The sequence below is a fragment of the Onychostruthus taczanowskii genome, unplaced genomic scaffold (genome assembly GCF_017590055.1).
Source record: "Onychostruthus taczanowskii isolate IOZ18803 unplaced genomic scaffold, ASM1759005v1 scaffold81, whole genome shotgun sequence".
Lineage (NCBI taxonomy): Eukaryota > Metazoa > Chordata > Aves > Passeriformes > Passeridae > Onychostruthus > Onychostruthus taczanowskii.
In genome coordinates, this window is record NW_024506002.1 from 1,266,222 (window position 1) to 1,282,198 (window position 15,977).

The following is a 15,977-nucleotide window of genomic DNA, read 5'->3' on the forward strand; positions in this document are numbered from 1 at the left end:
CTCCTCACAGTTCAATCAGACAAAACAATCCTTTTCCAGCTCCAGAACCAAGGACACCTTTGCAGCTTCAGCCCCAAAAAGTGCAAACAGCAGGGAATGGAGGAGAGCAAACTGGGAGGATGGGACTGCATCACCTGGAGCTGGAATTGGACAATTAACCCCAAAATGGAAATGGACCAAAACTTATAAAAGTGTGAGAACTCATGCCTTGGAGTCCATCTTGGCTGTAGCCCTGGCTGGGCTCTTGCACTGCCCAGGGTGTATCCTGTGAAGGCCTTTTAATAAATCCCTTTTAATAAATTTCTTTAACTCTGTCCAGTGTCTGCTCTAGGAGTCTCTCAAGGCATCAGTTTCAGTGTGTGCAGTCCTGCAGGTGTGACTGGGGGGAATTCAAACATCAACAAGGTGATTTTTGAAGATGAGGAGAGGTTCAGGTGAGGCTGTGGTGGGAGATGGAGAGGAGGAACCAAACACTGGTCACAGAATGGGTCTCCTTCCTACTTGGAGTGCTCGGGTCTGGCTTCATGGTGACAGCTCTAATTTACATCTGCTTTAAACCTGCTTAAAAAAAATACAACCCCCCATATTTAATTTTAAAGCCACCCATGTGCCCTGTGATTTTGGATTCTGTTGCTTCTCTGGCTAGGGCTGTGCAGGATCTGTCCCTTGTTATGGGCTCTCTTGCCTGCCACATGAGGAACAGCCTGTCTCCTCTGTGCTAGCATCCCTCCAAAGACTTCACAGGCAAGCCTCTTCCCTTTGAATCTTCTTTCTTCATGCAGGATCCACCCAGCCAAAAACAATAAAACATAAATCTGGAAAGAGAAAACAAACAAAAAACGAGGACCATTTGTGATTTCTGTCTTTTGCTGCCAGTTGGCTGCACGACTTGAAACGACTGAAGTGCTCTTTTTTTTTTTTCCCCCCAGCACTCCTTCCAGCCCATTCCAATGTGTTAGTCTTTAAGTTGCAGCAGGAATGTCTGGGAATAACTCGCATCCTAAAGCAACAGCCTGAGAAATGAGGAGCTGGTCTCCTCCTCAGGCACCAGATGGAGGAACTGTCCTGCTCAGCCCTTGGTTTTTGGGAACAAAAGCTTCTGTGGTCTCTGCAGGGACCCGTGGCAGCACAGCTCCAGCATGAATTTCTGCTTCAGGGTTTAAATGGAGGCAGGTGGTGCTGAGGCCCAAAAGTACCTGGGGAGGGAAGTGCCTCTATTAAAACCTCCATGGTGGTGGGTACAGGAGGCTGAGTAAAGAGACAGCTAGAGCAGAGCAGGGCAGCGTGTGGAGCATCAGCTCTGTGCTTGGGCTGGGTGACTGGGGTGTGACTGCAGGTTCCCACTGAGCTCTGGGGCTGCATGGGGTGTGTGGCAGTGGTGGCCGGGCTGGGGAGCTGCAGGGTCTATTTGGCAGTGGGCATTTAGGGTGTGTAATTGTAGGGTGTGTTTGGCTGTATCCAGTGGTACTGTGCAGCTGTGGGGTGTATTTGGCAGTGCACATTTAGGATGTGTAGTTGTGGATAGTATTTGTTAGTATTCCTGCAGGATGTGTAACTTAGTGGGGTTTATTTGGTTGAGTACATTTAGGTTGTGCAACTGTGGGCTGTATTAGGCAGTGTACATTTAGAGTGTGTAATTGTAGGGTGTGTTTGGCTGTATCCAGTGGTGCTGTGCAGCTGTGGGGTGTATTTGGCTATGCACATTTAGTCTGTGTCACTGTGGGGTGTATTTAGCAGTATTCCATCAGGATGTGTAACTGTGGGGTACATTTGGCTGTATCCCGTGATGTTGTGTAGCTCTGGGATGTATTTGGTAGTGCACATTTAGGTTGTGTGGGTTGTATTTGACTCTATACTATCAGGTTGTGTAATTGTGAGGTGTACTTGGTTGTATTCCATCAGGAAGTGTCACTGTGGGGTGTGTTTGGCAGTGCCCATTAGGCTGTGTCACTGTGGGGTGTGTTTGGCAGTGCCCATTAGGCTGTGTCACTGTGGGGTGTGTTTGGCAGTGCCCATTAGGCTGTGTCACTGTGGGGTGTGTTTGGCAGTGCCCATTTAGGCTGTGCCACTGTGGGGTGTGTTGGGCACAGGCAGTGCCACTAGTGCCTTCACCACAGCCCTGAGCAGAGCCAGCAGCACCTCACATGGTTAATAAATGGCAAAAATGGCCAGGAGGAGTGAGGAGGGGATAAAAACCAGGTGAGAAGCAGCTCTGTGAGCTCTGAGGCTGGTGAAGATGGTGAGGGTGAGGTGCTGAACAGGGGGGTGATCCCTGGCAGGAGCTGTGGCCTGTGCAGGCCCCACACAGGAGCAGGTTCTCCTGATGGGAGTGGGACCTGTGATGGCTCCACAAGGCAGGAATGGGACCTCCGGAGTCTCCACACAAGAGCAGGGGGGTGTTCCTGGTAGGAATTGTAGCCTATGGAGCTGATTCCTGGCAAAAATTGTAGCAAGTGGAGGCCCCACGGGAGCAGGTTCTGCTGACAGAAGCCGTGGCCTGTGAAGGCCCCACAGGAGCCTGGGATAAGTGTGAGAAGGAAGGACTACTGTTGTGTCCCAACCATACCTGACCCAGTTCCCAATCCATCTGCACCCCTTGGTGGGAAGTAGATCCCTCAGAAGATGGGGAAGTTGAGCCTTGGTGGGTGGAGGTAAGACATTGTGTTAAGTCTAATCTTTGTTTCTCATGATCCAGATCACTTGGTGATTCATCAAACTGCCAGGGATTGGAAAGGGGTCACTGTATTTTTATAGCAGCCCATCAGCTTTTTCATCTTATTTCCCCCCTTGCCTCTGGTGGGCAGCAAAGTGATTGGACATCTGGCAGCCCACCACAGCAGCAAACACTCATTTCTGCTACCCTAAGCACAGCTGCTGCCAAAAATGCTTGGCACAAGCCCTGTGGCAGGGCTCATGGAAAGCCAGATGACTGTTGTCCATAAAAAAGAGGGATGCTGGTTGTTTCTCTTGGCTGTGCTCTGCTCCTGTGGTGCCTCTGCCATCCCTGGGGGTCTCACGGGTTGTCCCTTGTTAGAGGCAGACATGGTGACAAGGTAGAAACAGACTTATTTGACTGAATGCAAGGGTCATGAGATGCCCAGGGCAGTAGCTGCTGCATTAATAACCTTAGCTTTACCAGGAATAGCAAGTTTAAATGTTAAACTGTTCACGGTGCTAGTGTGGCTCTCCTACTGCTTGGGGGAAAGTGGAGAGTTTCTCCATTGTCAAACCCATGTCTTGGGGGCTCTCTATTTCTTTCTTCTTCCTCCAAAGAGTAGGATTGGAAATGGAGGGAATTTTACCCCGTTGAGTGCCTGACATGTAGTTCTGCTTTCTAGACAGCAAACCCAGGACCAGCAGATCCAGCCCCAGGAAGCTGTAATATTGAGACAGGGCAGATGTGTTCCAGGGGAAGGGAAGCTTTAGGAGCTGAGCAGGAGTTCAGCTGTATTCCCACAGCTGCTTCATAGTGGTTTCCATTGCTGCTCTGGATGGGGGAACTGGATTTTTAATCCTGTCCAATGGAACTCACTTGAGGGGAACACATTTTTTGTAGTATTGAGTGGTGGCCAAGCAGCTTTCATTGAGCAGACCAGTGCCAGGAGGGATTCCCAGGCTGGTGCCATCACTACAGTATGAAAAACCTGGCTTGGATATTCCACGAGTATTCTGACGTTGTAGTATTTTAGAGTCGCATTGCTTCCAGGAAAAGGCTCATCCTGACTTTTCTTTGAATGGCTGCCTGGAGAGACTTAGCTGTTGGGAGCATGGTGCCAGTTCCTGGCAGATGGAGATGGTGGAGATGACAGTGACATGTGCAGGGGCACTGACTGGAATTTCCTCTCTCCTCTCTGCCATGAATCTCCTCTCTGCATTTCGAGTCTCCTCAACTTGCAAAATGAAGATGTGATTCATGGGATTCTGAGCATACTTTGTGGTAACTTTATTAGTGCAGGAAGTTTATTTGTGGTTACTGAATGTTCAGTCATTTAAAGCAGATTTAAGTAGCTTTAAAATTTATATGGTTTGGAAGCAAAATTTCAGCCTGCCTGGAATCAATGGGGAAAACCACCACCACCACTGGGATAAGGTTTGACTTGTGATGCTTTAAGAAATGTGTCTTCTAAAAGTTTTCTGCTCTAATTGCATTCCTTTGTTCTTTTCCCTTTAAGTCTTGTGAAGAAAGCAATCTGAGGACCATGCATCCATGACTCCTGGAAACAGCCTGTGAGCCAGGGCGATGGAAGTTCTAGAGGGCCTCCAGCGTACTGCTTCCGTGAGCATTCCCAATGGATGTGCCAACAGGATTTTCCAAGGAAACATGGAGGGAGGGAGCACTGATGCCTTGGAGGCCTGTGGTGCTGAGCACTGCGCCTCTGGCGACGCAATCCCCAGTGAGCAGGAGGAAACACACAGGTATAAGAAGACAACCAAGGGCAGCCGGATCTGGAATTTCGTCAGACGAAGGAAAGGACTCTCTACGAATAAAGACAGGCCCCAGTCCATGATTCTGCTGGGAGTTGCCTCTGAGGTGTCAGAATTAAAAAAGCCATCCTTCATGGACAGGGTACGCTCATCAAAAAAGGGAAGATCCTCCAGGACACCCAAGAACGTGGATGTGAGAGCATCCAGAGTGCAGGATGTGTGTGACCCTGAGGAGGACCTTCATGGCAGTGGGCAGAGAGCTGTCTACAGGGTTAGGAAGCTGGGCGATGGCCGGAGGCCCTCCCGCCACTCGTACGCGGGGTACATCGAGGATTTGGACTCTTCTTTTGAGGACATAGAGCTTAACATCAGCGTTCCTGAACTTGATGCCACTGAAAGTAAATGTCTCAGGGATGTCAGTGGCAGATTACACGGTGAGGATAATGATGGTAACTGCCAGAGAATACCGGCCAGGAAGAGCGAGTCTTTGAATTTTGAACACGTTAAGAGTCCTGCAATTACAGAAGGGGACAATCAAAAGAGGTGTGCTGTGCTCCCACAGGAGAGCAGGAGAGGAAGGAGCTCTGATGTCTGGAGCTATCTGAAAGGAATTTCATTAGCTAGCAAAGATAATTCAAAGCTCCCAGATCAAAGGGCTGAAACCAATTTCCAGAACTTAGAAAATACAACTGATCATTCCGCTTCTTACTTTGACTTTGATACGAGATGTGACGAAAATCTCAGCCAGCGAAAAAAATCAAACGGTGCTGCCAAAGCCACTCACTTTGGGGGTGTTGTGAGGTTCTTAACCAGCGTGGCCGAGGCAGCGAGGCGGCTGCGGGGCTCCTCGAGGGCGTTTTCCCCCGATGAGAAGAGGCCTCAGCGCAGTTTCCGGGGCCGCAGGCAGGATGTGGCCTCCCCCAAAGAGGGCTTGGTTATTGAGAACGAGAACGCGAAGGCCTTCTGCACGGTGGGAGCCTGTCTGCAGTCCCCGGATTCAGGCACGTGGGAGAACCTGAGCTTTGAGAGTTTGGCGGGGAAGGAGCCCGTGCAGCCCTGCAAAACTGCAGATGGGCTGAAAGGCGTTGGTTCCTCTGGCCTGGACAGTGGCCATGACAGGCTTAATGAAACCTCACCTTCTCCCTTTGGGCCAGAACCATCCATGTCTCACCTGGCAGAGCTTGCAGATGCCTCTTTCACTGAGATGAACAGCAAAGATCCCTCTGAGGGTCTGGTTGAACTTTCACAGATGACTCTGGCGGAACCGATTGAGGACTTGGGCATTACTCCAGAGAAGACCCAGGTCATGGTTGGGGACCTGCCACCTTCTCATGATCTTCCCATGAATAGTCTGGGTACTGTGGACCTGGGCTGTTCTCCAGCTGCCAGTGGGGACTTTTCTGCAGAAACTGAAGTGCAGACTCACCTTCCACAGGCATCACCAACTAAATTTGATTCTGGGGACGTGGCTTGTGCTCCAGTGATTGCTAAAGACATGGATCCATCTCCAGCTCAGGAGCTTTCAGAGACAGAACTGGATAATCAGGACTTGAGTAATCCTGAGCTGCCTTTGCAAAACTTGTCTGGAAGTGAGCTGGAGTTTCAAGACACTGGCAGTACCCTGGAGAGGGTCGTGGGCAGGGACCTGGCACCTTCTCCCGATCTTCCTGTCAGTAATCTGGATGCTGCAGGCCTGGGCTGCTCTCCAGCTGCTGATGGTGGCTTTCCTGCAGTGACTGAGGCTCAGGCCCACCTTCCACAGACATCACTGACTAAACTTGATACTGAGGACATGGCTTGTGCCCCAGTGATTGCTAAAGACATGAATCCATCTCCAGCTGCGGCTCAGGAAATTTCAAGGACAGAACTGGATAATCAGGACTTGAGAAACCCTGAGCTGCCTTTGCAGGACTTGTTGAGAGGTGAGCTGGGGATTCAGGACTCGGGCAGTACTCCAGAGACATTGCAGGTTGCGGGCAGCAATGTGCCACCTTCTCCTGATCTTCCTGTGAATAAGCTGGATACTGTGGATTTGGACTATTCCCCAGATGCCAGTGGTGACTTCTCTGCAGCACCTGAGACTCTGATCCACCCTCCCCAGGTAGTTGTGACTGAAGAGATCCAAGACAGTGTCAGTACTCTGGAGACGAGTCAGGTCACGGGCAGGGACCTGCCACCTTCTCACGACATTCCTGAGAATATTCTGGATGCTGCGGACATGGGCTGTTCTGCAGTTGCCAACGTGGACTTTTCTGTAGTGACTTTTTTAAAGTGTTCCACAGTGAAAAGGCAGGGTTTGGAACAGCCTGGAGGCCGCATTAAAAAACGGGGAACCACTTCATTTGTGGAACAAAACTCTGTGGAGGTCATGGACAGAGTGGAAGAGTTTGACTGCAGCACAGAGTGCAGGCCCTTCCAGGTGCACGTCTCGAGGATTGTCTCTTCTGGACGCCTCAAAAACGGAAAGGTAGGAGCAGCTTTGTAAGGTTTGCAAAAAGACCACGCTGCTGTACATCTCAAAAAGCTGGTTTGCACTGGAAAGCATTTTTTTACATCCCTCATTGGGATTTGCAGCTATAGAAGGTTGTTCTGTGGATAGTGGCAGCAGACACAGCTCTTAGATCAGTCTGAGTCTGAGCTCAGTGCTGCTTCTCCTAAGACCCTTCATGTGTATCAGTGTCTCTTGAAGAGGGTGTAGTAGTTTATGTATTCCTAGACACTAGCTTTAGTTTTTTTTCTTCTGTGCATTTAGGTTGATATGAAGTAGAAGCTCCTAAGAAGAGGGGTTTTAACAAACAGAGAGTTTTTAAGTATGCTCTGGGCAAACAGAGCTCAGCATTTACACTTCAACTTCTGTGTTTTCTTACCTTGAAGAGTTGTAGGAGTGATGGGATGGATGATGAATGAGAGGTGGGCAATGCTAGTGGCTCCAGTCATGGCAGGACGTTCCTGTCTGGTACAAGCAAGTCTTTAAAAGCTCTTAAAATCCTCAAAACATGTAAGTATTTTAACTAGGTTCTGGGTGTTACAAATCTGTCTTATTGCTACGAAACCTCAGAAGTCCTGTGGATCCAGTGTGAAGCCCAGCTTTAGGGTTCTTTTGGATACCTGCTGGTTAGCTGAGGCTGAAATGAGGACTTTTTCTTTTTTCAAGGTTCCAGGTAGAAAAATAAGATTGATTTGTGAAGGAACTTTCTCTTTTCCTATTGGGTTTTGAGAGAAAAGAGATATTCCAGAGGTGGTGACACTGTTGGCTGTTGGAAAAGGGGTCGCAGTAACTACTGAGCCAAGAGGGGAAGTGTTTGAAAATTGGCAGCAGATTAGAAATGCTGGGGGAAAAAAATCTGAACTTCTGACTCGCAGCTAAAACAGGCAGCAGTATTGTTAGTTATTCCTGGTTTTGTTTTTCTGCGTAATACAAAGAGTTACAGAAGCTCTCTGTGTAATCCCAGGCACTCCAGAGGAGTGAGTAGTGGTTGGTCGCTTCTTGGGGTTTCTGGAAGAAACATTTTTAGGAGGAGTTTGGGAGGGCTATGGTTTGATATCCTTTCGCAGGGACCAAGCTGAAAGTATTCTGGGCAGGAGCAAGATGAGAGAGGCACGAAAGGATGGAGTAGAGCAGAGGGAAATACCAGCACTCTTCTCCCAGAGCAGCCACATCCCTGCTGGGAGGGCAGGGCCTGCCTGTCTGGCCCCAGTGCTCTCAGGGCACAATCCCAGTGCTCTCCCAGCTCAGCTGTGTGAACAGGAGATGCCCTAAGTCCCAGCTCAGCTGTTGCAGCTTACTAACATGACAAAAAAACTTAAATATGGTGCTTGAGATAACTGGACAGGAAGCCTCCCCCGGGTTCCCGTGGAGTGTGGCGATAGCACACGACCTCTGGGCTGCCGTGGCTTCCTCTGGCCGGGAGGGCTGGCTGCCTCCTGGGCAGGGGCTGCGGCAGGGGGAGGGAAAGCACACAGCCCAGCTGGGTTCTGGATGCCTCCTGCACGCCAGGAACTCCTGCTGCACGTTTGGCAGTGCACAGAGATTGGGTGGTGGCACCAAACCCAGAGCAAAGGGAGGCTGAAGGAGGGATCTCCTGGGCAGGAGCAGCCCTGGAGAGTCTGCCAGCAGCTACAGTAACAAATGACCTGAGATACCCCGGGGATTTGCTCGCCTATCTCCCATCAGGGAGCGGCACTCGGAAACACTTTACCAAAAATAAACATGGAAGAGGAGTAACTTCAGCCTGAGCGTGACAGTAGCAGCAAAGTCCAGCCTCTTATTGTTTTAGGGTTCAGTCCATCTCTTTGCTGGCACCTGTTTCTCAGGACAGTCACTGGCCCTGCTGCCTCCACTCCAGGCTGCTCTGATTAACTGCAGGATTTGTATTTCAAGGGAAATGCTCAACCACAGGCAGGAGAAGATGCTGCCAGGATGGCATGGCTTGGCTAGGCCAGCTGCTCTAAGCAAGTTTCCAGCAGTTTTACAGTGTGTGAGCAGAGTAGGGTAGAAAGCATTTCCCAAACAACTTAAACAGTACCCCCAAAAAAGCATAAAAGTGTCTGTTCCCACAGAGGCTCTTGTGGGGACATGGTGTGAGAAACTGAGGCTGGTATAGCACAAGGGATGCTGGAGTGGGATTTAAGGGATGATCTGTACATTGGTTCTGTCAGTAAGTAAATCTGTTTAGTTGTATCTGCAATTAATACACCTGATTTTTGCTTTCCTGGTCATGTCCTTTAAAATTCTAATGTCTTTGGGCAGGAGCTGAGTGATTATATGGTCAAGTGGTTTGGTAGGATTTGATCCTGGTGCTTTAAAGGAAATAGCATTGCAGCAGCATTTAATAAAAGCAGATACAGAAAAGTAGAAAAGCACATCCCTGACAGTTGCTTTCAGATCCCATCCCAAATTCTCATGTGTTCTGGGAACTTGTGAAACAGTAGAGATAAAATGTTTTGAAGAATTGGAAGAAAAGTAAAGGTCAAAACAAATTGTCAGTGGGAAATGCATTACTCCATTCACACTGCTGCAGCTCTGGAGTCACAGTGCCATCCTTATTCTGAGACATGAGACATGGAATAAAAGATGACATGGAGGTTTCACTAGTTTTTGGACAGAGTTTCCATTTTCCATGACTCTGCTGAAGTGAATTATTCTCCTTCAACCTCTAAAAACACCACAGCATCCCAGCAGGGAAACTGCTGCTGCAGGAAGTCAGGCATAGCCCCAGGAGTTGTCTTTGAGCATTTCCAATAGCTGGAGATGATGTTTAGATGGAAAGCAGATTCGATACCATGTATTTTGCAATTCCAGCCTTCCATCAGGTTCCAGACTGGCTGGTGTGTCCATGGACAGGGTTTGTCGGTGATTTGATACCTCCTTTGGAGTGACATGGGAAAAAGTTGCAAAATAGGCATCTGAATTCATATTTCAGGTATCAGTTTGGAGTTTTTAGGACATAGAAACAAGTGTCGGGTTTATTTCTGGCAGAGAGGTCTGCCATAGGGTGAGGTCCCTGCTTGTCCCAGGGCCATGACCGGGAGCATCTCGGAGCCTCTGGGCTCGTGTCACCCTCGCAGTGGCAGAGCAGAGGCTTTCACCGCAGTCTTTCTGTGCCCTCTGCTGGCTTGCTTGGGAAATAAGTTATTTGGATGGACCAGAAAGTCAAATCTTTTCCTTGGGATTCAGAATTTTATCTCCAAAGGGTTTGCAGGCTGCAGCTTGCTTCTGGCTGTTCTGCACCAGCCCCCAGCTGGGTTTGTGAGGCCGTTTCTGGGGGAATTAGGATTGCCAGAAGTGTGAAAATGAGATTTCTACAGGCTTGTCAGCCTTGGCAAAAGCTGTGTGTCCCATAGGATGAGGTGCCAGGCTGATGGGATGTTGGGTTTGGTTTCAGGGCTCTGTAAGGGGCCGTGTGCTCAAACTCCTGCATCACTGCAGATGTTTCCCTGGAGCAGGTGTTGAGGTTGTTCCTCCGAGTCTGGCCTCGGATCCAAACTGTCCCAGTGGCACAAAGGCTGTTCCTGGTGCAGAGTGTGCTGCTGCTCCGAGTGGCCCACATGGATATGGGTGCTGTCAGGGCCTTAGGAGGTTGTTGGGGTTCCTGTGCCATGGCTGCTCCGTGTGGGAAAGCGGGAGCCTCTCGCTGCGGTGGGTCCGACTGGAAGCGCAGGATTGCTGATTTGCCTGAGTGTGCGCATGCCAGGGGATGGGTTTGCAGATCTGCTGCCTGATAGCTGGGGCAGAGCTCAGATCCTCCCACAGCTTTGGGGTTTGGCTTTAGTGCAGCTCCAAGTGCCTTTTCACAAGAGGAAGATCCAGCAAAGTTCCCTTTTCTATCTGTGTTTGAGGAGAAATTGCAGGTGATGCCCATAGTGACTTTTAGCTTGAGATTAGTTTATTGTGGGAGCTGCTGCAGAGATGGAATTGCTGAGGGGATTTTTCCCTTTCCTCCCACTGCTGAATGACACTGACCAGGAAGTAGTATCTGGGAGAGCTGATCTTCAGAACTTTCTTCATCTCCTGGTTATTCAGCTCCTGGGTTGTGTCTTAGCCTGCTATAACAAAAGACTTTATAGTCCTTCCAGATTAAGAAATAGTACTTCACTTTCTAAATCCTGCTGTTGCCAAAAGAGTGCTGTATTCCCGTCTGCAGCAAGTTGCAATTTACTTGCAGAATGAAGATTTTGGGTATTTATGGCTTTTAATATGGTTGTGTCTGACAATCATTTTATTTTTAGAGGAGAAAAAACCTCTAAAGCCTATCTGCAAGCTGTGCAGATTCTTGTATTCATAATAACCAGGAGGTGCTAGCAAAATCTTGAATTAACGCCTATATTTAGTGCTATCTATAGTGGAGTAGGGTTTTTTGGGAAACGTATTTTTAACATTGTCAGGGAAAGGCAGGTTGAGTTTGCAAAGCTGATAGGCTCTGCATGTATATAGAACCAGCCATGGAACACATGGATAATTCAGATTTCCACATGCTTTCTTTAAACACATGGTGTGCCTTTCCTTTATCCCATTCCCAGGCTCAAAAGTTAAACCAGGGCATCAGAGTAGGGATGGGAAGGAGCACCTTTGGGCATTGCTGGCCTTATGCTAAAGGGACTCTGTGTTGAAAATTCCCTGGATGGAAGGTTTTCTTTGGCTTTTGCCTCCTCCCAGCTGCTTTCCAGCCAAGAGAAGTGTATGGCTCACTGGCTATGATGCTGGTGCTAGGAGATGGAGCCTTAATTCATCCACAGCTTTCTTCTGGGGTAATTACAGCCTGTCTGCTTTGTTCTTCATCTGTAAATGAAAATAACAGCACATCAGTGAAAATGAGCTGGAGTCTTGAGGATGGATCCACCGAACGATCCCAGGCACCCAGTTATTAGCAGGCTCCTGGAAGTGTGACAGATGCACATCTGTGATTGAGCCTAGAAACCTCCTAGAGAGGAACACCTCCTGTTTGCTGCCCTTGACCTTTGTCAAATGATTTTTCTTCTGATTTCTTGACTCTTAAGATTATACACAAGACTTCCATGGTGTCACATGTCACAGAGAATAAAATGAAAAATAGGGAGTTTGAATTGTGATGTTTTTAAAAAGAACATTCCATTCCACAAAATGTCATGATACAGTTGTAATTTTCAGGAACTTTTCCTCCTAGAATAGAATAATAAAAGTTGGAGTGAGGAAAACACCAACATTTTCCTCCACTTAGCTGTAAATGCCAATTCTTTGGATTAGTGTTACCAAACATTAAGGTGTAACTGAGGTATTTGACCATTTTATGGGTGCTTCAATCAATTGCAACTGTTCTGTTCAAGTAAATATTTTGTAGGCTATAGATGCAAGGACATGTCTGGTTAGCAGTGAGCCGCCAACCTGTTTGGCTGCTCTTTGCTGTTCCTTGGAAGCCGCCAGCCCTCGCTGGTACGGGGTCCTCAGCACCAGCTAATCCCTTCCCTGTGTCTGCTCCTGCTGGGGCTTGGGAATGGGAGAGCAGCCTCACTCCCAAAATGCAGAGCAGCAAGGGGATCTCCATCAGGATCACTCCCAGAAGTTCCTGGAACACTCAGTGCCACTGGAAGTGTTGGGCTCAAAGCTGTACAAGGTCTGAGGTCCCGGCACTGGGGGCTGCACACCAAGGCCAGCAGGTCCTTGCAGTCAGAAATGCACCGGGTGCAGACTGCAGCGAGCAGTGCTGTGGTCATTCTGTGTATTATTGTACGTCCTGCGCTTGCTTTGCCTGAGATTTGAGTGCTGTTGGTGACATCCTTCTGTGCCCCTTCTCTTGGCAGCCGACGTCTCACCGTGCGCAGCCGTCCCCCCAGGCAGAGCCCTTCAAGGCGCTGGTGGAGCGCTGCCGCTCGGAGCCGCTCTCGCAGAGCACCCCCATGGGGCTGGACCAGCTGGGAGGGCGCATGCAGCACCTGCTCCGCAGACGTGGTGAGTGCCTCTTCTCTGCCACCTTTGCTTTTTTGGTGTCACCCAGAGCTGTGGTGAGTGCCTCTTCTCTGCCACCTTTACTTTTTTGGTGTCACCCAGAGCCGTGTTGAGTGCCTCTTCTCTGCCAGCTTTGCTTTTTGGTGTCACCCATGCTCCAGAGGTGTGGTGAGTGCCTCTCCCAGCTTTGCTTTTTGGGTGTCACCCATGCTGCAGAGCCAGCCAAGGGCAGCAGGGATGGAAGAGTCAGGAATGTGGTTTGCATCTGTGCTGGTTACATCCCTGATGCCAGGTGAGGGAGCTCCGAGAGCCGCATGCTGAGGAGTTTCTTGCTGGCTAATAGGATCTTCTTGTGTACAGTGTGTTTATGAAATAAGGCTGTTTTCTCTCTCTGAACACAGTCCCCATAATCTGATTATAAGAGGATGAACAGGGGTAGGCACATGAGGTGTAAAAGCCGTTCAGCAACTGCTGTGTGAGTTTATGTTTGGTGGTTTTCTCTTGAATTTCTGTCCTCTAAGAATCCTCTGTGGTGAGTACTCACTGAGTACTCACTGTTTGGAGGTGGTGAGTGATGATGGATACTGAGATCACAACTCAAGTCTGATGTTTGTTTGGAAACACAAGAAGTGAAGGGTGTTTTCCTCTTGTGCTTGGGTACTTTTCATGATGAAGGAGGGAGTCTCATGAGCCAAAGGCTGGGATGACCTCTCTGCATTTGTCCTGCTCACAGTGACACCAGAGAGAGCACTGTGGAGTGTATTTGCTGGCAGGGTCTCATGCTGGCAGGTAAATTGGCTGATGGCTGAATAGATGACATCATTTTATGAACCTCCTAATTAAAAAGATTGATAATGAGAGAAAGGAAATGATTTCCTGAGGGGCCACTGCTGGCACGAAGGGTCCTGTGATTTAGCGATGGGCGAGCACGGAAGCGCTGCCAGGTTGTGCTGGCATTGCTTGGGAGCACTCCGGGGATCCGGGTGGCTGATGGATGGTGGCAGCACATCAGGCTTCAGAAGAGCTGGGGAGGATAAGGCCAATTAGCTGCTTGTGCTGTTAATTGATGGCTCTGCTGCTGGGGTGCAGTGGTTCCCAGCACCGGGGGTCACACAGCCCCTCAGAATGAGCATTCCCTGTTTGCATGCTGCTCCATCCATCGCCTCCTCCTGCTGGAACCAGCCCCGTGCTGCAGCCTGGCTCTCCAAGAGTCTCCAAAGTGAAACGTGGGCTGCTAAAAATAGCAGCAGGCTGCCTGCATCAGCATTGAGGAAATAGGTCTCAGTGCAATCTCTCTCCCAACAACACTGGAAGAAAACCGGGATGGCTGCCCAGCCAGCCTGCAGCTACATCCCAGCCCTGCTGCTGCATCCCAGCCCTGCTGCGCTCCGGCCTGGCAGGCAGAGCCCCCACCTGTTTGGTTTGGGGGTCTCCTCTCTCCCAAAGCATGGAACCATTTAGTCTGGTCTCAAACCCATCATGACTGACACACTCTGAAACCTCTGCCTGGTGAGAGGTACGTCAGGAGATAGAAATTGAGCGTTGTGCATCTTTTAGGGAAGAATTCCAGAATGTGGCTTTTTTCTGTAATCTTTGCTCCATGACTGGGATGAGAAGCTCCAGGTGGTCGAAGCACCTGTGGGGATGCATGTACCACATATGTGCACTGCCTGGATCACATGTACCTGTGCTAGCAGCTGCTCTGGGGGCACCAGTGATGCTCAGCTCTGTTTCCTTCCCTCCTGCCCAGGGGATGTGAAGAGCCTGATGGAAGAAGGGATTAAAATTTAAGCTTGCCAAATGTGGGAGGGAAAACTCTGGTCTCATACATAATGGCAGCTTCACCCCAAAAAGAGAGAGTTAGCATGTGGAGCTGAAAATTTCAGTTGACTGGAAAAGTAGAGCTCATTTGCCTCTTTTTCACAAGCTGCTGTGTGCCTGGGTAGTGCCATCTGCAAGGCCAGGCTGGGGTCTGGTGTGAGTGGTATCACTCAAAGCTAGAGCAGAACTGCATCTCTGAGGGTTTGGTCTGAAATGCTGAGGGTGAGAACCAGCCCAGTTTCCTTAAAAAAACAGCTTTTATGGCCTTACCCATTTCTGGTTTGTGTGTAAATTGGAGGAGCTGTTTCTTTTCCAAGGCCTGGAAAGGTCCAAGCTCCAGTCACCTATGGACCACGGTGAGTGTGCAGCTGGGGTTGCTGCAGGTGCTGCTGCTGGAGCAGTTGGGACCCAGGGAGCTGCTGCCCTGGGCACACTGCTGTGGGCTGATGAGGGTCTCCTGCTCCTGGAGCTCCTGGCAGAGCATCCTGGCTCCACACCCAGTTGGGCTGACCCCACGCTGGGATGTGGCTCCCGGCTCTGCCTTTTTGTAGTATCCAAGCTGCACTATTTCTCTTGCATCCCAAGAGCACTGAATAAAGCACCTAAATATACTCTGTGCTCTCTTTTTCTAAAGGAGAGGTTGAATGAGTCTCTTGCAAACAATTTTGTTTCTTTCATTTAAAAGAACAGCCTCCGCCCCCAGCCTGAGCTAAAGCACAGCATTTATCTTTTGTCATTCCTTTTTATTTTTTTGTTCCCGTGGATTTTCTCCTGGCAGCTGAGAATGAGCAGGCTTCAAAGACCCTGAAGGTGCGCGGGAACTGCAGGAACGGTGGCCGTCGGTGGAACCTCTTCAAGCCTGGAGCTGAGAAGCTGCAGATCGGTCGGGTAAGGAGCTGTGTGGAACGTGCCCCTGCCTGCTTCAGGGCTGGGATTTGCCTGCATTGGGCTTTGTGTTTATAACTATATGCCTGACTAACAGCTTCCTCAATCCCTGGGTCCTTCAGCCACAGATGGGGATGGTTTTGGTTTGGTATTATTTTATAGCAATAAAAGCTCATGTGCATTGTCTTTTCCCCGAATCAGTGTCCCTTCAATGTGTAGCAGAGGCTGTTGTTCTGTCACTGGGCCTCCTGTGCCTGTGGCTGAGTGTTCCTTGCAGGTGGAGGGAACTGTGACGTTTCCCATCGCCGTCAGATCTGCTCCGTGGTTTTGATGGGTTTATTTTTTCTCCTTCCTTTTTTAGCCCTGTGTCCTTTGGGTTTGGTGCTGCTCCCAGCACCATCTCGGTGATAAATTCATGTCACTG

At 49.5% G+C, this 15,977-nt stretch overlaps 1 protein-coding gene across 2 annotated transcripts in view; it reads left to right on the forward strand.

The window, feature by feature from the left end:
• Positions 1–15,977, forward strand: part of ARHGEF9 (Cdc42 guanine nucleotide exchange factor 9) — a 191,102-nt gene that overhangs the window by 18,848 nt on the left and 156,277 nt on the right. For both annotated transcript variants that reach the window (XM_041424416.1, XM_041424415.1), the window contains exons 2-4: positions 4,173–6,892; positions 12,703–12,850; positions 15,447–15,556. In XM_041424416.1, the coding sequence (XP_041280350.1) occupies positions 4,241–6,892; positions 12,703–12,850; positions 15,447–15,556 (2,910 nt within the window). In that variant the 5' untranslated portion in view covers positions 4,173–4,240. The remainder of the gene's footprint in view (positions 1–4,172; positions 6,893–12,702; positions 12,851–15,446; positions 15,557–15,977) is intronic.